This window comes from Balaenoptera physalus (genome assembly GCF_965194825.1).
Source record: "Balaenoptera physalus genome assembly, chromosome: 2".
NCBI classification, from domain to species: Eukaryota; Metazoa; Chordata; class Mammalia; order Artiodactyla; family Balaenopteridae; genus Balaenoptera; species Balaenoptera physalus.
In genome coordinates, this window is record NC_138883.1 from 85579743 (window position 1) to 85603952 (window position 24210).

General features: G+C 39.4%; 1 protein-coding gene across 1 annotated transcript in view; it reads right to left on the reverse strand.

Moving 5' to 3' along the window:
* Positions 1-24132, reverse strand: part of EHD4 (EH domain containing 4) — a 92885-nt gene extending 68753 nt beyond the window's left edge. Inside the window, exon 1 of the mRNA XM_082453108.1 lies at positions 23760-24132. Within this exon, the coding sequence (XP_082309234.1) occupies positions 23760-23995 (236 nt within the window). The 5' untranslated portion in view covers positions 23996-24132. The remainder of the gene's footprint in view (positions 1-23759) is intronic.
* Positions 24133-24210: the final 78 nt, after the last annotated feature.

Here is a 24210-nt window from a genome sequence, read left to right on the forward strand (position 1 = left end):
CCCTCCAAGACTACAGTAGATAATTGTTTCTCCTAAACTCACAGAGTAAGAGAATTAAAAGCAAAATGAAGAAGCAGAGGAACCACTCCCAGTTAAAAGACCAAGAGAATTGCCCTGAAGGAACAAACAATGAAACAGACCTCTTCAGTCTAATAGACACCGAGTTCAAAAAGGAAGCAATGAAAATACTGAAGAAATTAAGAAAGGCTATCGACAAAAATGCAGATTACTGTAAAAAGGAACTAGAAACTAAAAGGAGGAGCCAAGAAAAATTAGAAAATTAATTTGCTGAGATGAAAGCTGAGCTAAAGGCACTGAATAGCAGAATGAATAATGCAGAAGAAAGGATAAGTGATCTGGAAGATAGAATAATGGAAACTACCCAATCAAAACAGCAGACAAAAAGCCTAATTAAAAACAAAAAATGAAAGCAATACAAGAGACCTATGGGCTAATATAAAGTGGGTCAGTCTATGCATAATAGGGATTCCAGAAGGAGAAGAAAGAGAAAAGGGGATTGAAAACGTATTTGAAGAAATTATGGCTGAAAACTTCCCAAATCTAAAGAAGGAAACAGATATCCAGATACAGGAAGCACAGAGGGTCCCAAACAAGAGGAACCCAAACAGACCTACACTAAGACATATTATAATAAAAATGGCAAAAATTAAAGAGAGGATTCTAAAGGCAGCAAGAGAAAAACAAAGAGTTAATTACAAGGGAACCCCCATAAGGCTATCAGCTGATTTCTCTACAGAAACACTGCAGGCCAGAAGGGAGTGGCAAAATATATTCAAAGTCTTGAAAGGGAAAAATATGTGACCTAGAATACTCTACCCAGCAAGATTATCATTTAAAATAGGAGGAGAAATAAAGAATTTTTCAGACAAGCAAAAATTAAAAGAATACAACAATACTAAGCCTATCCTAAAAGAAATATTGAAAGGTCTGGAGGAAATCACAACTGGAAACTAAATCACTTAAATTAGCCATTATACAGATCAAAAAGAAAAAAAAAAAACCTATTTGTGAAAACGATGATAAACACAAGGAACATCAAAAGGATAAACATGAAGATGTAAAAAAGGACATCAAAATCATAAAATGTGGGGAAGGAGAGTAAGAAAATGCAGATTTTTTTTTTTTTTTTAAGAATGCGTTTGAGCCCATATGACTATCAGTCTAAAGCAAGCAGATATAGGAAGGGGTTAACATACTTGAAAAACAGGGCAACTGCAAATCAAAAACACACAATAGATTCACAAAAACCAAAAAGAAGAGAACACAACCATAAAATAAAAGGAAATAATCAAACCACAAAAAGAAAAACAAAAAGAAAGGAACAAAGAAGAAACAATCAACTGGAAAACAAGGTTTAAAACGGCAATAAGTATGTGTGTATCAATAATTACCTTAAATGTCAATGGACTGAATGCTCCAATCAAAAGACATAAAATGGCAGACTGGATTAAAAAAACAAGAGCCTACAATATGCTGCCTATAAGAGACCCACCCTAGGGCAAAGGACACACATAGATTGAAAGTGAGGGGATGGAAAAAGATATTTCATGCAAAGAGAAATGAAAAAAAAAAACAGGAGTTGCAATACTCATATCAGAAAACAAAGACTATAAAGAAAGATAAAGAAGGGCACTATGTAATGATAAAAAGATCAATACAAGAAGAGGATTATATACTCATCAACATATATGCACGTAATATAGGAGCACCCAAATACATAAAACAAATACTAACAGACATAAATTGATGGGAATACAGTAATAGTAGGAAACTTTAACACCTCACTCACATGAATGAACAGATCATCTAGAAGAAAATCAATAAGGCAACAGAGATCCTAAATGATACAATAGAACAGTTAGACTTAATTGATATTTTCAGCACATTATGTCCCCAAAAAACAGAATACACATTCTTTTCAAGTGCACATGGAACATTCTCTAGGACTGACCACACACTAAGGCACAAAACTAACCTCAACGAATTTAAGAGTACAGAAATTATTTCAAGCATCTTCTCTGATCACAATGACAAGAAACCAGGAATCAACCATGGGAAAAGAAATGAGAAAAAAATGACTACATGGAGACTGAACAACATGTTATTAAAAAAAACAATGAGTCAACGAAGAAATCAAAAAGGAAATTAAAAAAATACCTTGAGACAAATGATAATGAAAACACAGCCATACACAATCTATGGGATATTGCAAAAGCAGTTCTTAGAGGGAAGTTCATTGTGATACAGGCCTTCCTCAAAAAAAAAAGAAAAATCTCAAATAAACAACCTAAACTACCACCTAAAATAATTAGAAAAAGAAGAACAAACAAAACCTAAAGTCAGCAGAAGGAAGGAAATAATAAAAATCAGGGAAGAAATAAATAAAATTGAGATTTAAAAAACAATAGAAAAAGCCAATAAGCCAAGAGCTGGTTCTTTGAAAGGGTAAACAAAATTGATAAACCTCTGGCCAGGCTCACCAAGAAAAGAGAGAGAACCCAAATAAACAAAATAAGAAATGAAAAAGGAGAAATCTCAACAGATACCGAAGAAATACAAAACACCATAAGAGAATACCATGCACAATTATATGCCAACAAATTTGACAACCTAGAAGAAATGGACAACTTTCTAGAAATATACAGCCCATCAAAAGTGAATCAAGAAGAAATAGATGATTTGAATAGAGTGATCACTAAAAGTAAAATTGAATCTGTAATTAAAAAAAAAACTCCCTACAAACAAAAGTCCAAGACCAGGGACTTCCCCGGTGGCGCAGTGGTTAAGGATCCACCTGCCAATACATGTGACATGGGTTCAAGCCCTGGTCCAGGAAGATCCCACATGCCGCGGAGCAACTAAGCCTGTGCGCCAAAACTACTGGGCCTGTGCTCTAGAGCCCGCGTGCCACAACTACTGAAGCCCATGTGCCTAGAGCCTATGCTCCACAACAAGAGAAGTCACCACAATGAGAAGCCCACACGCTGCAATGAAGAGTAGCCCCCAGTCGCCACAACTAGAGAAAGCCCGTGTGTAGCAACGAAGACCCAATGCAGCCATAAATAAATAAATAAATAAATAAATAAATAAATAAATAAATTTATATTAAAAAAAAAAAGTCCAAGACCAGATGGCTTCATGAGCGAATTCTACCAAACACACAAAGAACTTATATCGATTCTTTTCAAACTCTTCCAAAAGACTGAAGAGGAGGGAACACTCCCAAAGACATTCTATGAAGCCACCATCACCGTGATACCAAAACCAGACAACGATAACACCAAAAAAGAAAATTACATGCCAATATCTTTGATGAATATAGATGCAAAAATTCTCAACAAAATATTAGCAAAACAAATCCAACAACACATAAAAAAGGTCATACACCACAACCAAGGTGGAATTCATCCCAAGTTCACAAGGATGGCTCAACATACACAAATCTATCAATGTGATACACCACATAAATAAAAGTCAAAAACCACATGATCATCTCAATAGATGCAGAAAAAGCATTTGACAAAACTCAACATCCATTCATGATAAAAACTCTCACCAAAGTGGGTAAAGAGGGAACACATCTCACATAATAAAAGCCATTTATGACAAACCCACAGCCAATATAATACTCAATGGTGAAAAGCTGAAAGTCTTCCCGCTAAAATCTGAAACAAGACAAGGATGCCCACCCTCATCACTTCTATTTGACATAGTATTGGAAGTCCTAGCCACAACAGTTAGACAAGAAAAAGAAATAAAAGGTATCCAAATTGGAAGGGAAGAGGTGAAATTGTCACTATATGCAGATGACATGATACTGTATATAGAAAACCCTAAGGACTCCACCCAAAAACTACTAGATCTACTAAATGAATTTAGCCAAGTAGCAGGATACAAGATTAACATTCAGAAATTGGTTGCATTTCTTTACACTAACAATGAAATATCAAAAAGGGAATGCAGAAAAACAATACCTTTTAAAATCACAAACACACACACACACACACACACACACACACACACACACACAATACCTAGGAATAAACCTGACCAAGGAGGTGAAAGACTTATACGCTGAGAACTATAAAACATTAATAAAGGAAATTAAAGAGGATTCAAAGAAATGGAAAGATACACCATGCTCTTGGATTGGAAGAATTAATATTGTTAAAATGGCTATGCTACCCAAAGGAATCTACAGATTTAATGCAATCCTTATCAAATTATCCATGACATTTTTCACAAAACTAGAACAAATAATCAAAAAATTTATATGGAACCATATAAACCATATTGTCAAAGCAATCCTGGGGGGGTGGGAACAAAGCAGGAGGCATAACTCTCCCAGACTTTAGACAATACTACAAAGCTACAATAAACAAAACAGTGTGGTATTGGTACAAAAATAGACATACGGATCAATGGAACAGAATAGAGAGCCCAGAAATAAACCCACACACCTACAGTCAATTAATCTTCAAAAAAGGAGGCAAGAATATAAAACGGGAAAAAGTCTCTTCAGCAAGTGTTGCTGGGAAAGTTGGACAGCTGCATGTAAATTTGATGAAGTTAGAACACAACCTCACAGCATGCACAAAAATAAACTCAAAATGGCTTATAGATTTAAACATAAGACATGACACCATAAAACTGCTAGAACAGAGCACAGGCAAAACATTTTCTGACATAAATTGTACCAATGTTTTCTTAGGTCAGTCTCCCAAGGCAATAGAAATAAAAACAAAAATAAACAAATGGGACCTAATCAAACTTACAAGCTTTTGCACGACAAAGGAAATCATTAAAACAAAAACGAAAATGAAAAGACAACCTAGGAATGGGAGAAAACATTTGCAAATGATGTGACTGACAGGGGCTTAATCTCCAAAATACACAAACAGCTCACACAACTCAACAACAAAAAAACACCCAACCCAACTGAAAGATGGGCAGAAGACCTTAACAGACATTTCTCCAAAGAAAACATACAGATGGCCAATAGGCACATGAAAAGATGCTCAACATCACTAATTATTAGAGAAATGCAAATTAAAACTACGATGAGGTATCACCTCACACCAGTCAGAATGGCCATCATGAAAAAGTCTACAAATAACAAACGCTGGAGAGGGTATGGAGAAAAGGGAACCCTCCTATACTGTTGGTGGGAACGTAAGTTGGTACAGCCACTATGGAAAACAGTATGGTGGTTACTCAGAAAACTAAAAGTAGAATTACCATATGATCCAGCAATCCTACTCCTGGGCATATTCCTGGACAAAATTATAATTCAAAAAGATACATGCACCCCTATGTTAATAGCACCACTATTCACAATAGCCAAAACATGGAAACAACCTAAATGTCCATTGACAGATGAATGAATAAAGAAGATATGGTACATATATATAATGGAATACTACTCAGCCATAAAAAGAATGAAATAATGTCATTTGCAGCAACATGGATGCAACTAGACATTATTATACTAAGTGACGTATGTCAGAAAGAGAAAGACAAATACCATATGATATGACTTATATGTGGAGTCTAAAATATGGCACAAATGAACTTATCTACAAAACAGAAACAGACTCATAGACATAGAGATCAGACTTGCGGTTGCCAAGGGGGCGGTGGGGGGGAGGGAGAGGGAGGGACTGGGAGTTTGGGATTGGTAGATGCAAACTATTACATTTAGAATGGATAAACAACAAGGTCCTACTGTATAGCACAGGGTACTATAACCAATCTCCTGGGATAAACCAAAATGGAAAAGAATATATAGGATTATTCCATAAATAGGGTTAAAAAATAAAAAACCAAAAAAAGAATACTTTCAAAACAGATTTTACTTCCAAGTGGATTAGAGAGTTAAATATTTTTAAAAATCTATTTAAAAAAAGAAAATACATGTGAATATTTTCTAAATCTTAGGATAAACAAGGATTTTCTAGGCATAAGAGAGATAAAAGACATATTTTATGGAGGAAAAAAATGCTAGATTTGACCACAAATGTTACATATTTCTGCACGTCAAAAACTGTCATAAAAATTACAAAGGCAAACCTCAAACTGGAAAAAAAACTTAAATAACTATGACAAAGTACTGACAGCCATTATTGAATAAAATATTTAAATATCTGCAAGATAAAGACTAATACTCCAAATGAAAATTGGTCCAAGTTCATATTACAATTCAAAAAGAAATATAGATGTTGGCTATATAGTTTATGAGTTCAGCTTCACTAGTTTAAAAAAAAAAGAAAAGAAACTTTTTCCTATCATATTTATTTGTTTTTAATAGTAATACTTAGTTTTATCAATGGTTTAATGAAATAATAATCCTTATATTAGACTCCCTAATGGGAGTCTAATTTGAAATAACTTTTCTGAATAGGAATATATATACACACACATACACTCCTTTGTGTGTGTGTGTATATATATCTATATATATATTTAATATATACAGCATACACACACACACACACACACACACACACACACACAGACACACGTACATTTGTCAAGAGTATATATAGGGACTTCCCTGGTGGCGCAGTGGTTAAGAATCCGCCTGCCAATGCAGGGGTCACGGGTTCGAGCCCTGGTCTGGGAAGATCCCACATGCTGCAGAGCACCTAAGCCTGTGTGCCACAACAACTGAGCCTGCACTCTAGAGCCCACAAGCCACAACTACTGAGCTTGCGCACCACAACTACTGAAGCCCACGTGCCTAGAGCCTGTGCTCCATAACAAGAGAAGCCACCACAATGAGAAGCCCTTGCACTGCAACAAAAAGTAGCCCCTGCTCGCTGCAACTAGAGAAAGCCTGTGTGCCACAACCAAGACCCAATGCAACCAAAAATAAATAAATTTATATAAAAAAGAGTATATATAAACTTGAAAAATATTCATAACATTTGATGCAGTAATTCATGCTCAGACAGCTATTCTAGGAAAAAAGCTAGATATACTAAGATTTATAGCCAAGAATATTCATTGCAATATTAGGCATAACAGCATAAAATTAAAAACAATGTTCCTATAAAAATCAATTGCATTTCTTTACAATAGCAATGAAATATCAGAAAGGGAATGTAAAAAAAAATACCTTTCAAAATTGTGCCCCCCAAAATAAAATACTTAGGAATAAACTGGACCAAGGAGGTGAAAGACATACGCTGAGAACTATAAAACATTAATAAAGGAAATTGAAGATGATTCAAAGAAATGGAAAGATATACAATGCTCTTGGACTGGAAGAACAAATATTGTTAAAATGGACATACTACCCATGCAGATTTAATGTGATCCCTGTCAAATTACCCATGACATTTTTCACAGAACTAGAACAAATCCTAAAATTTATATGGAACCATAAAAGACCCAGAATTGCCAAAGCAATCTTGAATTGCCAAAAGCAATCTTGAAGAAAAAGAACAAAGCAGGAGTCATAACCCTCCTAGACTTCAGACAACACTACAAAGCTACAGTAATCAAAACAGCATGGTATTAGAACAAAAACAGACTTAGGGGTCAATGGAACAGAATAGAGAGCCCAGAAATAAACCCAAACACCTACAGTCAATTAATCTTTGACAAAGGAGGCAAGAATATAAAACGGGAAAAAGACAGTCTCTTCAGCAAGTGCTGTTGGTAAAATTGGACAGCCGCATGTAAATCTGATGAAGTTAGAACACACCCTCTCACCAAACACAAAAATAAACTCAAAATGACTTAAAGACTTAAACATAAGACATGACACCATAAAACTCCTAAAAGAGAGCATAGGCAAAAATTCTCTGACATAAATTGTACCAGTGTTTTCTTAGGTCAGTCTCCCAAGGCCACAGAAATAAAAACAAAAATAAACAAATGGGACCTAATCAAATTTATAAGCTTTTGCACAACAAAGGTAACCATAAAAAAACAAAAAGACAACCTACGGAACGGGAGAAAATATTTCCAAATGATGCAACCGACAAAGGCTTAATTTTCAAAATATACAAACAGCTCATACAACTCAACAACAAAAAACAAACAACCCAATTGAAAAATGGGCAGAACACCTAAATAGACATTTCTCCAAAGAAGAAATACAAATGGCCAGTAGGCACATGAAAAGATTCTCAACATCACTAATTATTAGAGAAATGCAAATCAAAACTACATGAGGTACCACCTCACACCGGTCAGAATGGCCATCATTAAAAACTCTACAAATAACAAATGCTGGACAGGATGCTGAGAAAAGGGAACACTTCTACACTGTTGGTGGGAATGTAAGTTGGTACAGCCACTGTGGAAAACAGTATGGTGGTTCCTTAGAAAACTAAAAATAGAATTACCATATGATCCAGCAATCCCTCTCCTGGGCATATTCCCAGACAAGACTTTAATCCAAAAAGATACACGCACTCCCATGGTCACAGCACCACTATTCACAACAGCCAAGACACGAAACAACCTAAACGTCCATCGACAGATGAATGGATAAAGAAGATGTGGTACATATATACAATGGAATACTACTCAGCCAAAATGAAATAACGCTATTTGCAGCAACATGGAGGCAGCTAGAGATTATCATACTAAGTGAAGTCAGAGAAAGGCAGATACTGTATGATATCACTTATACGTGGAATCTAAAATATGACACAAATGAACCTATATTCGAAACAGAAAGAGACTCACAGACATAGAGAACAGACTTGTGGTTGCCAACGGGGAGGGGGTTGGGGGAGGGATGTAGTGGGAGGTTGGGGTTAGCAGATGTAAGGTATTATATACGGAACGGATAAACACAAGGTCCTACTGTACAGCACAGAGAACTATACTGAGTATCCTACGATAAACCATAATGGAAAAGAATATAAAAAAGAATGTATATATATGTATAACTGAATCAATTTGCTGTACAGCAGAAATTAACACATTGTAACTGAAATGAAAACTACACTAGAAGGAATCAATAGCAGAATAACTGAGGCAGAAGAACGGATAAGTGACCTAGAAGACAGAATGGTGGAATTCACTGCTGCGGAACAGACTAAAGAAAAAAGAATGAAAAGAAATGAAGACAGCCTAAGAGACCTCTGGGACAACATTAAACGCAACAACATTCGCATTATAGGGGTCCCAGAAGGAGAAGAGAGAGAGAAAGGACCAGAGAAAATCTTTGAAGAGATTATAGTCGAAAACTTCCCTAACATGGGAAAGGAAATAGCCACCCTAGTCCAGGAAGCTCAGCAAGTCCCATACAGGATAAACCCAAGGAGAAACACGTCGAGACACATAGTAATCAAATTGGCAAAAATTAAAGACAAAGAAAAATTATTGAAAGCAGCAAGGGAAAAACAACAAATAACATACAAGGGAACTCCCATAAGGTTAACAGCTGATTTCTCAGCAGAAACTCTACAAGCCAGAAGGGAGTGGCATGATATACTTAAAGTGATGAAAGGGAAGAACCTACAACCAAGATTACTCTACCCGGCCAGGATCTCATTCAGATTCAATGGAGAAATCAAAAGCTTTACAGACAAGCAAAAGCTAAGAGAATTCAGCACCACCAAACCAGCTCTACAACAAATGCTAAAGGAACTTCTCTAAGTGGGAAACACAAGAGAAGAAAAGGACCTACAAAAACAAACCCAAAACAATTCAGAAAATGGTCATAGGAACATACATATCGATAATTACCTTAAACGTGAATGGATACAATGCTCCAACCAAAAGACACAAGCTTGCTGAATGGATACAAAAACAAGACCCATATATATGCTGTCAACAAGAGACCCACTTCAGACCTAGGGACACATACAGACTGGAAGTGAGGGGATGGAAAAAGATATTCCATGCAAATGGAAATCAAAAGAAAGCTGGAGTAGCTATACTCATATCAGATAAAATAGACTTTAAAATAAAGAATGTTACAAGAGACAAGGAAGGACACTCCATAATGATCAAGGGATCAATCCAAGAAGAAGATATAACAATTATAAATATATATGCACCCAACATAGGAGCACCTCAATACATAAGGCAACTGCTAACAGCTATAAAGGAGAAAATCAACAGTAACACAATAATAGCAGGGGACTTTAACACCTCACTTATACCAATGGACAGATCATCCAAAATGAAAATAAATAAGGAAACAGAAGCTTTAAATGACACAATAGACCAGAGAGATTTAATCGATATTTATAGGACATTCCATCCAAAAACAGCAGATTACACTTTCTTCTCAAGGGCACACAGAACATTCTCCAGGATAGATCACATCTTGGGTCACAAATCAAGCCTCAGTAAATTTAAGAAAATTGAAATCATAACAAGCATCTTTTCTGACCACAATGCTATGAGATTAGAAATGAATTACAGGGTAAAAAACATAAAAAACACAAACACATGTAGGCTAAAAATACATTACTAAATAACCAAGAGATCACTGAAGAAATCAAAGAGGAAATCAAAAAATACCTAGAGACAAATGACAATGAAAACATGACGATCCAAAACCTACGGGATGCAGCAAAAGCAGTTCTAAGAGGGAGGTTTATCGCTATACAAGCCTACCTCAAGAAACAAGATAAATCTCAAGTAAGCAATCTAACCTTACACCTAAAGGAACTAGAGAAAGAAGGACAAACAAAACCCAAAGTTAGCAGAAAGAAAGAAATCATAAAGACAAGAGCAGAAATAAATGAAATAGAAACAAAGAAAACAAGAGCAAAGATCAATAAAACTAAAAGCTGGTTCTTTGAGAAGATAAACAAAATTGATAAACCATTAGCCAGACTCATCAAGAAAAAGAGGCAGAGGACTCAAATCAATAAAATTAGAAATGAAAAAGGAGAAGTTACAACAGACACCGCAGAATACAAAGCATCCTAAGAGATTACTACAAGCAGCTCTATGCCAATAAAATGGACAACCTGGAAGAAATGGACAAATTCTTAGAAAGGTATAACCTTCCAAGACTGAACCAGGAAGAAACAGAAAATATGAACAGACCAATCACAAGTAATGAAATTGAAACTGTGATTAAAAATCTTCCAACAAACAAAAACCCAGGACCAGATGGCTTCACAGGTGAATTCTATCAAACATTTAGAGAAGAGCTAACACCCATCCTTCTCAAACTCTTCCAAAAAACTGCAGAGGAAGGATCACTCCCAAACTCATTCTATGAGGCCACCATCACCCTGATACCCAAACCAGACAAAGATACTACAAAAAAAGAAAATTACAGACCAATATCACTGATGAATATAGATGCAAAAATCCTCAACAAAATACTAGCAAACAGAATCCAACAACACATTAAAAGGATCATACACCATGACCAAGTGGGATTTATCCCAGGGATGCAAGGATTCTTCAGTATACGCAAATCAATCAATGTGATACACCATATTAACAAATTGAAGAATAAAAACCATATGATCCTCTCAATAGATGCAGAAAAAGCTTTTGACAAAATTCAACACCCATTTATGATAAAAACTCTCCAGAAAGTGGGCATAGAGGGAACCTACCTCAACATAATAAAGGCCATATACGACAAACCCAGAGCAAACATCATTCTCAATGGTGAAAAACTGAAAGCATTTCCTCTAAGATCAGGAAAAAGACAAGGATGTCCACTCTCACCACTATTATTCAACATAGTCTTGGAAGTCCTAGCCACGGCAATCAGAGAAGAAAAAGAAATAAAAGGAATACAAATTGGAAAAGAAGAAGTAAAACTGTCACTGTTTGCAGATGACATGATACTATACATAGAGAATCCTAAAGATGCCACCAGAAAACTACTAGAGCTAATCAATGAATTTCGTAAAGTTGCAGGATACAAAATTAATGCACAGAAATCTCTTGCATTCCTATACACTAATGATGAAAAATCTGAAAGAGAAATTAAGGAAACACTCCCATTTACCATTGCAACAAAAAGAATAAAATACCTAGGAATAAACCTACCTAGGGAGACAAAAGACCTGTATGCAGAAAACTATAAGACACTGATGAAAGAAATTAAAGATGATACCAATAGATGGAGAGATATACCATGTTCTTGGATTGGAAGAATCAATATTGTGAAAATGACTATACAACCCAAAGCAATCTACAGATTCAATGCAATCTCTATCAAAGTACCAATGGCATTTTTTACGGAACTAGAACAAATCATCTTAAAATTTGTATGGAGACACAAAAGACCCCGAATAGCCAAAGCAGTCTTGAGGGGAAAAATCAGAGCTGGAGGAATCAGACTCCCTGACTTCAGACTATACTACAAAGCTACAGTAATCAAGACAATATGGTATTGGCACAAAAACAGAAACATAGATCAATGGAACAAGATAGAAAGCCCAGAGATAAACCCACGCACCTATGGTCAACTAATCTATGACAAAGGAGGCAAAGATATACAATGGAGAAGGCAGTCTCTTCAACAAGTGGTGCTGGGAAAACCGGACAGCTACATGTAAAGGAATGAAATTAGAACACTCCCTAACACCATACACAAAAGTAAACTCAAAATGGATTTGAGACCTAAATGTAAGACCAGACACTATAAACTCTTAGAGGAAAGCATAGGAAGAACACTCTTTGACATAAATCACAGCAAGATCTTTTTTGATCCACCTCCTAGAGTAATGGAAATAAAAACAAAAATAAACAAATGGGACCTAATGAAACTTCAAAGCTTTTGCACAGCAAAGGAAACCATCAACAAGACGAGCTCAACATCATTAATCATTAGAGAAATGCAAATCAAAACTACAATGAGATATTATCTCACACCGGTCAGAATGGCCATCATCAAAAAATCTAGAAACAATAAATGCTGGAGAGGATGTGGAGGAAAGGGAACACTCTTGCACTGTTGGTGGGAATGTAAATTGATACAGCCACTATGGAGAACAGTATGGAGGTTCCTTAAAAAACTACAAATAGAACTACCATACGATCCAGCAATCCCACTACTGGGCATATACCCTGAGAAAACCATAGTTCATAAAGAGTCATGTACCAAAATGTTCATTGCAGCTCTATTTACAATAGCCAGGACATGGAAGCAACCGAAGTGTCCATCATCGGATGAATGGATAAAGAAGATGTGGCACATATATACAATGGAATATTACTCAGCCATAAAAAGAAATTAAATGGAGGTATTTGTAATGAGGTGGATGGACCTAGAGTCTGTCATACAGAGTGAAGTAAGTCAGAAAGAGAAAAACAAATACAGTATGCTAACACATATATATGGAATCTAAGGGAAAAAAAAAAGGCCATGAAGAACTCAGTGGCAAGACGGGAATAAAGACACAGACCTACTAGAGAATGGACTTGAGGATACGGGGCGGGGTAGGGGTGAGATGTGACAGGGTGAGAGAATGTCATGGACATATATACACTACCAAATGTAAAATAGATAGCTAGTGGGAAGCAGCCGCATAGCACAGGGAGATCAGATCGGTGCTTTGTGACCATCTAGAGGGGTGGGATGGGGAGGGTGGGAGGGAGGGAGATGCAAGAGGGAAGATATATGGGAACGTATGTATATGTATAACTGATTCACTTTGTTATAAAGCAGAAACTAACACACCATTTTAAAGCAATTATACTTCAATAAAGATGTTTAAAAAAAAACAAGACAAAAAGACAACCCTCAGAATGGGAGAAAATATTTGCAAACAAATCAAAGGACAAAGGATTAATCTCCAAAATATATAAACAGCTAATGCAGCTCAATATTAAAAAAACAAACAACCCCATCCAAAAATGGGCAGAAAACCTAAATAGACATTTCTCCAAGGAAGACATACAGATGGCCAAGAAGCACATGAAAAGCTGCTCAACATCGCTAATTATTAGAGAAATGCAAATCAAAACTACAATGAGGTATCACCTCACACCAGTTAGAATGGGCATCATCAGAAAATCTACTAACAACAAATGCTGGAGAGGGTGTGGAGAAAAGGGAACCCTCTTGCACTGTTGGTGGGAATGTAAACTGATACGGCCGCTGTGGAGAACAGTATGGAGGTTCCTTAAAAAACTAAAAATAGGGCTTCCCTGGTGGCGCAGTGGTTGAGAATTTGCCTGCCAATGCAGGGGGCACGGGTTCGAGCCCTGGTCTGGGAAGATCCCACATGCCGCGGAGCAACTAAGCCCGTGAGCCACAACTACTGAGCCTCCGTGTCTGGAGCTTGTGCTCCGCAACGAAAGGCCTTGACAGTGAGAGGCCTGCGCACCACGATGAAGAGTGGTCCCCGCTCGCCGCAACTAGAGAAAGCCCTCAGACAGAAACGAAGACCCAACACAGCCAAAAATAAATAAATAAATTAATTAATTAATTAATTTAAAACAAAAAACAAAAAAAAACCCCTAAAAATAGAATTACCATATGACCCAGCAATCCCACTGCTGGGCATATACCCAGAGAAAACCATAATTCAAAAAGACACTTGCACCCCAATGTTCATTGCAGCACTATTTACAATAGTCAGGTCATGGAAGCAACCTAACTGCCCACTGACAGACGAATGGATAAAGAAGATGTGGTACATGTATGCAATGAAATATTACTCAGCCATAAAAAGGAATGAAACTGAGTCATTTGTTGAGACGTGGATGGATCTAGAGACTGTCATACAGAGTGAAGTAAGTCAGAAAGAGAAAAACAAATACCGTATATTAACGCATGTATGTGGAACCTAGAAAAATGGTACAGATGAACCGGTTTGCAGGGCAGAAGTTGAGACACAGATGTAGAGAACAAACGTATGGACACCAAGGGGGGAAAACCACGGTGGGGTGGGGATGGTGGTGTGCTGAATTGGGCGACTGGGATTTTATACACTGATGTGTATAAAATTGATGACTAATAAGAACCTGCATTATAAACAAACAAACAAACAAAACACCAACTAATACTAAACTTTCTTTGGGTTATTTGTATGGAAATATGTTAATATAACTGTTTCAGACATTACATGAAATTTCTAAAAATTTTATATGTTCTGGTATAATGTTATAAGTCATAATTCTAGTTATTACTTTAAAATGTGTATCTCAGAAATAACTAAATTTCCTTGTCAACTGCATTATTATGAACTTTCATCAAATCTTTAACCATGGTCATTTTTAAGTCTTTTGTCATTTACGGACAGTTCTGGGTGTACTCTGATGCTTTTGCAAAAATGTTCCTATAAAAGGGTTTCATCTTCAAGGACTTCATGGAAAAGACTGACAAGTACAGGTTTCTGGTAACTGACTATACTGCTGAACTGAATGAATAAGCATTTTCAGAACTCTAATGGAAAACTGATGAATTCATAAAAGTGCTAACAAAAGATCAAGATTAAAAAAGTTAATTACATGGGACTGAGTGAACTGATGAGGATGATTATAATTTTTGTGACTTTCTGTTTGAATTAAAAAAAAGACCCAACACAGCCATAAATAAATAAATAAATATTAAAAGAAAAAAAACTCACTGGATTTTCCAACTTGAATATTGGGATTGAAATAAAAACATATCAAAATAAAAAGAAATTAACACATTGTAAATCAACTATATTTCAATTAAAAAATGGGAAAAATATTAAAAACAATGTTCCAAGCTTTACGATAGAATATGATGCAAACATTAGTTATTTTTGAAGATTACTTAATGACACGAGAAAAAATTCATCATATTGTATTAAGTGAAAAAGGCTGTTTATTAAATTGCATTTATTGCATAATCCCCAGTTTTGTAGTCATGACTTCTATGTCTTCTTCTACGTCATCTGCTAAAATGTGAACAGATGGAGCTTGGACCATATGCCATGGAAGGTCCACCACAGTGAGCCTCTCTCTTCAGGCTTGATGGTTCTAGTGTCATGATTCCATCAACTGAATCTTCATGTAGCAACGGCTCTCAAATGTTTCCTGGGGGAGGCTGCCTAAGAATCACCTTGAGACGTAGTTTATAAAAAACAAAAACAGATTTCTCAGTCTCATCCACAGAGATTCCAATTCATAAGGTCTGGGATGAAGCCCTGGAATCTGTTTCAGAAGGTGTCCTGGTGATCCTGACCCGCAGACAGATCCAGGAACCACAGCTTTCTAGTTCACAATTTTCCAAGGTTTTGAAAAGTACATTGAATGCCTTTTAGAAGTAAGCTTCTAGATGTCACTTCTCCTAATCCTCGGGTACCGCTGCCCTTTGTCAGGTAGACGATGTAATGAGTGGATGAGAGGCCAACCTACGGTGTCTCGCCGAGCTGACTGATGCCAGCAATGCCACACTCAACCTGGCCGGTACGGCCCCCCACCCCTCAGAATCCTTGCTCCAAGTCCTGCCTCCTCTTGGGCTTCTGAAATGCCAGCTGCTCCCCCTCCACGGGCCCCTTCCATCAACTTCTAACTCTGCTGAGGTCATGCTCATCAACCAAACCTCCGCAATGCCTGTGACCAGGGCACGATTGCTCGCCTTCAGTGCCCAGCTGCTGAGAGTTTTCTATATTTGACGCTTCACCTCCCACTCATTCCTCAACCCTCTGCCACCTGGCTTCCATCACCACCACTTACTGACTCTTACCAAGGTCACCCTGGCTCCTGGTGGCTAATCCACTGGTTCCGTTTCCCCGAGGCAGCCGATGCTGCTGACCTCCCCGCCCTCTTTCCCTGGCTTTTGTGGGGGTCGTCTGCTGTTTCACCTGTCTAGCGTCCACTTCCCCTATTTGATAGCCGTGCCCTGAGGAGCTGCCTCTCCCCACCCTTAGTCCATAAGGTCTGGGGGCTGACCACCCCACTCCAGGCACGGGTACTTCATTCCCCTGGCTCGAGAGACTGGTGCAAGGATGCGCAGACGGCCAAAGTTGAGCTAATGAAACTCAAACCTGAGACTTTTCTGTGAAACTATGGGGAAAGGGGTTCTCTTTTTTCCTACTGGGGTTGCTGAGCTGGCAGAATGTGAGTCTGGAATTAGAGAGGGTGTGCCCACCCCACGAGCTACTGCCTGAGAAGGAAGCCAGAGTGAGGAAGGCAGCAGAGCTGAGAGACCGAGTCCTGATGGCACCACGTGGGGTCCTAGGCCAGGCCTGAAGCCAGCACACCCTGGTTCAAACAGTTTTGTGAGAAAAGGTATACCCTTTTCTTAAAAAAAATAGATTTTATTTTTTAGAGCGGTTTTACATTCATAGCAAAATTGAGTGGAAAATACAGAGGTTTCCCATACACCCCCTGCCTTGACATATGCATCACCTCCCCCATTATCAACATCCCCCAGTAGAGTGGTGCGCTTATTACAACTGATGAACCCACCCTGACACAGCATTATCACCGAGAGTCCACAGTTTACATTAGGGTTCACTCTTGGTGATGTACATTCTATGGGCTAAGGTATACCTTTTTACTTAAGATTTTTTTAGTTGAATTGCTGTCACTTGCAACCAAACGAGCCCTAAGATGGCTCTGAACCATCATCCTTCCCTGGCATTACTCCACCTACCTGGTGACATTTTCCCCAGCGTCTCCACAAGCTCCTCTTCCTCTCATTCCAGACCCATATGTCTGACCCCTCACGGACTCTACACCTGGGTGTCCACTTACGCACAGGCTTAAATCTAAACTCTTAAGTATGCCCCTACTCTTCCTCCTCTTGTGTCCCCATCTCAGCGGATAGCTCAACCACCCACCCGGTTACCTAAACCTGGGCCTCATCATCGACACTTTCTCACCTTCCCTTCCCCGTCTCCTTGGGGCAGTGAAATCTGGCTCATTCCGTAGGGTTCACCTTTTAGGTTGTATCCTCAGGGAGGCCTTTTCCAATGTCCAAACCTGCAGGAAGGGTCCCTCCTATACTCCCATCCCACACTGTGCTTTAGTGTCACGGCTCTTACCACCCAGAACTCTCACGGCTTGATTCTTTTCCATAGTCTGTGATAGCTGGGCCCATCCCTGAAATCAGTATTATTTGAGTAAAGAAACACTAGGCTGTGTAGGTATGATCTTACATTGTATATTGTAAATAAAGTCTATTCTTTGGTGAAAATTAAATATTTCAGTATTTTGACGAGACCTGTAAAAGGTGTGGTACTTGACACACAAGACTATGATTTTCAGGGGTGCAGCACTTGAATGGGGGTGAGAACCACTCAACTGGACCCACAGTGTTTCCCTAAAGGAACTTTTTTTTTAAGATTATTTTTGATGTAGACCATTTAAAGTCTTTATTGAATTTGTTACAATATTGCTTCTGTCTTATGTTTTGTTTTTTTGGCCCCAAGGCATGTGGGATCTTAGCTCCCTGACCAGGGATCGAACCTGCACCCCCTGCATTGGAAGGCGAAGTCTTAACCACCGGACCGCCAACCAGACTGCCTCCTAGTGAGTGCCTTCACTTCTCTTTAATAACTGAGTCTAGAGCTTATCAAAGGAATGGAGCAGAGCTTTGTCCTTAAACAAAATCTATTTCCCCCCATTTTTGAAAACTGGGACATTTGTCTGCTTCCAATTTTCTGATACTTTGCATATTCTTCATAATTTCTTACAAATCACCAAACACAGTTCTTTGAGCACAACTGCAAGTTCGTCCTATAAAGGCCTCCCATCTATCTATCCACCCGGGTATTTACTCGGTCTTGCCTGTGCCAGGCCCTGGAGAGCTCCTCTCGGTCTGGGTTTGAGTCCCTCTCAAACATGGCTGGGCTCCCTTTACCATCCCTGGAGCATTTTCTTTGAGAGAAAAGGAGGAAGCAAAATAATAGCTGAGTAGTTCTGCTTTCTGTTAATGTTACAGCAAGAGTTCCAAACAGTGAGCCTATCACTTCCTGATTCTTTTTCTTGTTCTAATCATAGCTAAAAAGGCTTTTTTATTGTCTGAGGCATTTTTGCCCTCTCAGCCCACTCACTCCAGCTTCTTAGTGCTTTGTACTGTCCATAAACCTTGTTTTCACCCTTGTGTGTGGAACCCCTGCTCCCTTTTCCCCTATTAATGCTATATTTAATATTTAAAGTTTTAAAACATAATTACTTTATCAAGCATTTTATAGGAAAACATCATACCTTGATTTTACTAACTTGAGTGTTACGAAGAATGCACGTTTATACACTGACAAGACCACACAAGGGAAAAAACGTAGGGATTGTGTGATGGCTATCTGTACTCCCTTTTTTCTCAGGTCTACTCCTTAGTTCCTTCTGTCCTTGTGTTCTTTCAGCTTACTTCCACTTTTTTTTTCATTTGTTTTCTTTCTGGCATCCATTTTTATTTTAAATTATTGTACACAAATGCAGAAATTACTTGACTAGCACTAACTGCAGAATTTATAGAAAGTAAATAAATCATAGGATGCTTAATACTGAAAGACTGAATTGTTTTATATTTTTTTATCGAGATATAATTCATACACCATAAAATTCACACTTTTAAAAGGCACAATTCTGTGGTTTTTAGTATACTCACAAAGTTGTGCAACTAATACCTCTATCTAATTTCAGAACATTTTTATCACCCAAAAAGAAACGCTGTACCCATTAGAAGTCACTTCCTATTCTTTTTTGCAATGTGGATGTCCAGTTGTCCCACCATCATTTGTTAAAAAGAATATTTTCCCCCACTGAATTGTCTTAGAACCCTTGTAAAAACAAAATTATCACAGATGTATGGGTTTATTTCTGGACTCTCAATTCTATTCAGTTGATCTACATGTTTATCTTTAGCTAGTATCACACTGTCTTGTTTACTGTAGCTTTGTGGTAAGTTTTGAAATCAGAAGTATGAGAAATGCAATTTTTTTTTTCAAGATTGTTTTGGCTATTCTGGATCCCTTACATTTCCATGTGAATTTTAGGATCAACTTGTCAATTTCTGTAAAGAAGGCAACTGGGATTTTGCTAGGGATTGCCGTGAATCTGCAGGTCACTTTGAGTACTACTGCCATTCTAAAAATATTAAGTTTTCCAATCCATGAACATGGAATGTCTTTCATTTTCTTTTTTTTTAAGGCTTTCTTTAATTTCTTTCAACAAAGTTTTATAGTTTTCAGTGCATAAGTTTTACATTACTTTTGTTAAATTTATTCCTTAGTATTTTAATTTTTAAGGTGTTATTATAAATGGAATTTTCTTAATTTCATTTTCAGATTGTTCATTGCTAGTGTATAGAAATATAATTGATTCTGTATATTAATCTTATATCCTGACATCTTGCTGAACTTGTTTGTTAGTTTTAAGAGTTTTTTAAGGCTTTTCCTAAATCCTTAGGATTTTTCTATATACAGGATCATGTCCTCTGTGAATAGAGATGGTTTTACTTCTTCCTTTCCAATCTACATGCCTTCTATTTCTTTTTCTTGCCTAATTTCCTTGGTTTCTACCCTTTAAAAGCCTATATAGCTTCTTGAGTGACTTCCTTTTTTTTTCCTCATTAGAATAAATTTTTTGAGAGAACAGGACAGGGTGTAGGAGGAAGAGAGAAAGTGGAGCTCTTAAAAATCAGAAGTTTTAGTTGTGTGGTTTAAATGGATTTTTGGTGAACCTCACATCCTCTCAGTGGAAATGTCTTCCTTCATAGCACCTGGGCCCAGGGACTTTCTGTGGGAATCTCTGAAATCTGTTTTCCTCAGGTTTTGGACATAAGCCTGGCTGAACCCAATATCCAGCCTTCCTTGGCTGTTAAAGAGTCTACCATGATATGGCCACCTCCCCCATGCCCATCTCTTCTCCTTCTCTGGCCAGTTCTTTCTTGCTGGTCAGAGGCAGAGCACCAACATTTCCTCCCATTGCATCCTCTGTCTTCTGAGAAATAAAACTGTCAACGAGACAATAGGCCGTTTGTTTCTACCCCCAAAAGACTTTGACAAACATCTCCTGAAGTTCTGGGCCAGCTTTGTGACCCATGTGAGGAGAGTCCACCAAGACTCTCCTTCTATCCGTCCTCCTCCTCACACTTGAGTCCTTCATGGTGATCTTCCATGCAGGAGTGAGCACAACTTCTTGACACTCAGGTTCTCCATCCACCCCATTTAGGAGACCTCTTCATTAGAACATGGCACACACTTAATTTCTTCACTCTTGGTGAATGTCCTGTTTCACCATGTTTCAGTGGGGCTCTTAGTTCTTCCCAGTTATGGGACAAAAGGAAGAAAGAATAAGGTTTCATCAAAGCTGTGGAATGTACACCAAAGTTCTTGCTGAGTGGCTTTACAAGGAGAGAAGTTTCCCTCCATATCAGTGCAGGTTCTGTGTTACCAGTGACCTCTTGGGATATGCAGGAAGCCAGGTAGATAAGAATCTCTGACTATGCAGATAGGTGCACCCCATAGCCAAGTACGAGCTTCCAGTGCTCACTGGCTAGAAGCAAACCACCCAGGCACTGAGAAAAGACAGCCACGGATGCAGGCATGTTCCAGGACTGTCAGCACCCTGGGCCAACACTTCTGGCCCCCAGTTCCCGTGCAGGACTCTAGAGGTCAGCTGCCCTTTTGTTTGGGGCTTTCCTCCCAGAAGCTACATCTTTTCCTCCTAGCTCCACTCTGAAACCAAACTCAGGTCTCCGGTGCTCACCAACCTTCCTGTCTACCCTGATTTTCTTCTGACCTCACAGGTCCACTTTTGTGCCTGCTGCCTAACGACAAAGTCACTTTGTCGTTAGGGAAGGTCTCAAGAGCAAGTGACTTCCTGATAAGGTGACTCCTTCCTCACCCTGGTGTTGCACATGGGGCTCCAGTGCCTCCTGAGAAGTAGTTCAGTTGGATGGAGTTGCCAGACCTCAAAATCCTTCTTTAAACTATGCTTAGCTATTCCACAAAGCTCCCCCCAAATGATGAAACAGAAAAACAGTAAACTGAAAAAAAGATCAATTCATGTTCCTGTGGGTTTGTTCTCCTGCCTTTGGCTTGCTTACTATCCAGGCTGTGGGAGCAGAGAGAGGGCCACATCACATCCGGGTTGCCATAGTATCAACCGTGGCTCCCTAATCACACAATAAAGCTCTCATGGCAAGGACAGATGGGAGGAACTACCCAGGGTGCTGTGAACATGCCACCGCTAATGTCTGAGACTATTATAACAATGCTTACCCTCTTATCCTTTGTTTGCATATTTCAAAAAAAAAAAAAAGTCCACCTACCACTCTTGTACCACTTGGTCATAATGCTTCCTTGTCCCATATACTTAAAAACTGGTTAGTATTACTGAGACCTTAAATGTATTGTGCCTCATCTTTCAAGGTATCAGTGACTGTAATATTTCTATGGTTCATTTTGAGTGTCTTAGGTGACATATTTAATACTGTTTTCAGCTTACTAATAAGCACCAAATAGAGCAATTTAAAATTATTTTCTTCCATCTTCCTTCACATTCAATTTACTGCCTAGAACTATATTTCAATATAGTATATTTGTTTTGTTGAATTCATTCATAGTGTATCTGCAAGCCTGTATTTTCTGTAGTGGCAACTACTCTATTTGTGGGAACTATTTAGGTCACTGGAAGGGAGAAAAAGAGGTCACTACTTAATAGAAATGGCATGGATCCAAATACCGATGCAGTTTCCTGAACACCTGTTGAACATCAATGATGAAGAGACTGTTACAATTTCCAAAACCCTGGATCAAAACCTTAAATGATTACTTTGTTTCAACTGACACAGTTTAACCCAGGAAAACAAGTCTCCTAGCCAAAGAAAGTGAGTCTTAATATGCCAGCTGCTTTAAAAGTAAAATAGCTTCTTCAAAAAGCTATCTGTTACAATGTAAATGATTTCCCATCAAAAATCACTAGGAAGGAGCTATACGGTTTGAATGTCAAGGCATGCACAGTAATTGTTTGCTTTTGGAGACACAGCGAGCATGACAATATTTTCAGCTGTCAAGGGTGAGGGAGGAGGGACTGACCCAACTAAGAAATGGAAACTAACGAAAAGCAATATGACACTCCCCCTTAGTTCCACTGGGCTTCCGCTGGTGCGGCGGCTACACACAGCTAACTTCCTAACGCAGGGTAAAGGGAGGCTGTGCAAGAACTGAATGAAGGCGGTCTCTCTACCCTGTCCCCCGAACACAGTGGTGGAGGCGGCGTGCAAGGACCGCAAGGGAAGGGGGAGTGGGCAATACCCTCTACTGTTGCCATTCATTCATTCATTCTTTCTTTCTTTCATTCATTCAACAAATAGTTATACGCGGGGCACTGTGCTAGGGGCTTAACTTTCCAACTTTGACTCAATAACCCATTTTGATACCCCACACCTCTGTCCCCATTTCCAGCCGTAGCCCTCACTCGCTCATCAAGAAGGTGCTTATTATAACCTCGCTTCCCCTCCCTTCCCCGGGTTCGCAGGCTAGGGTGACAAGATAATGCCAGCCAGAGGAGTGCCTTTCCAAAAGCAAGGAAAGAGGGCTCGGAGTACGCAGACAGGGGCGGGGGGCGGTTTCGAGGACCCTCCTGGCCGCGTAGGGAGAGCCAGCCCCTACTTTGTCGGCCGCGCCCCGGGTGGGGCTTCAGACACCCCGGCACCGCGCTCGGACGGGGAACCAGAGGTCACGCCGATACTGGAGGAGGAAGCAGCGGAGACGGGGTTCCTCCAAGGGGAAGTGGGCGCTGCAGGAAGTCCGAGGAGGGCGGGAGGCTAGTGACAACACGCACACACGTGGGGAGGACCGCCTCCACCTAGGTGGCGGGGACAGGTGCGCAGGCAGGGGTGAGGAGCGGGCGGGGAGGGTTACCTGATGAACGTGGTCTTGCCCGTGCTGTACTGGCCCACCAGCAGGATCATGGGCTTGTTCTCAAAGTCGGCGTCCTCCAGCGCGGGCGAGTGGAACTCGTGGAAGCGGTACGCCTCCTCCAGCGGCAGCACCTTACGCAGGTACAGCGAGCGCAGGCCGCCAGTCACCGTCTGCACGGCGTCCGCGCCGCCCGCGCGTTCGCGCCCGCCCGCCTGCCGCCCCAGCCAGCTAAACATCCTGCCACCGGTCCGCCCGTCCGCACCCCGCGTTCGCCCTCTCAGTGCAGGTCCAGCGAACCGTCCCCACTCCAGGCTCGACCCTCCCCAGCTCGCACTGAGCGGCCCAGGCCGCCCTAGCCACCGCCCGAGCTGGCCCCGCCTCTCGCCGTCTCAGCCAATCCCCAGTCGCTACGTCACGGGAGCTCGTTCACTATTCAGAAGGGCTCTCTCAA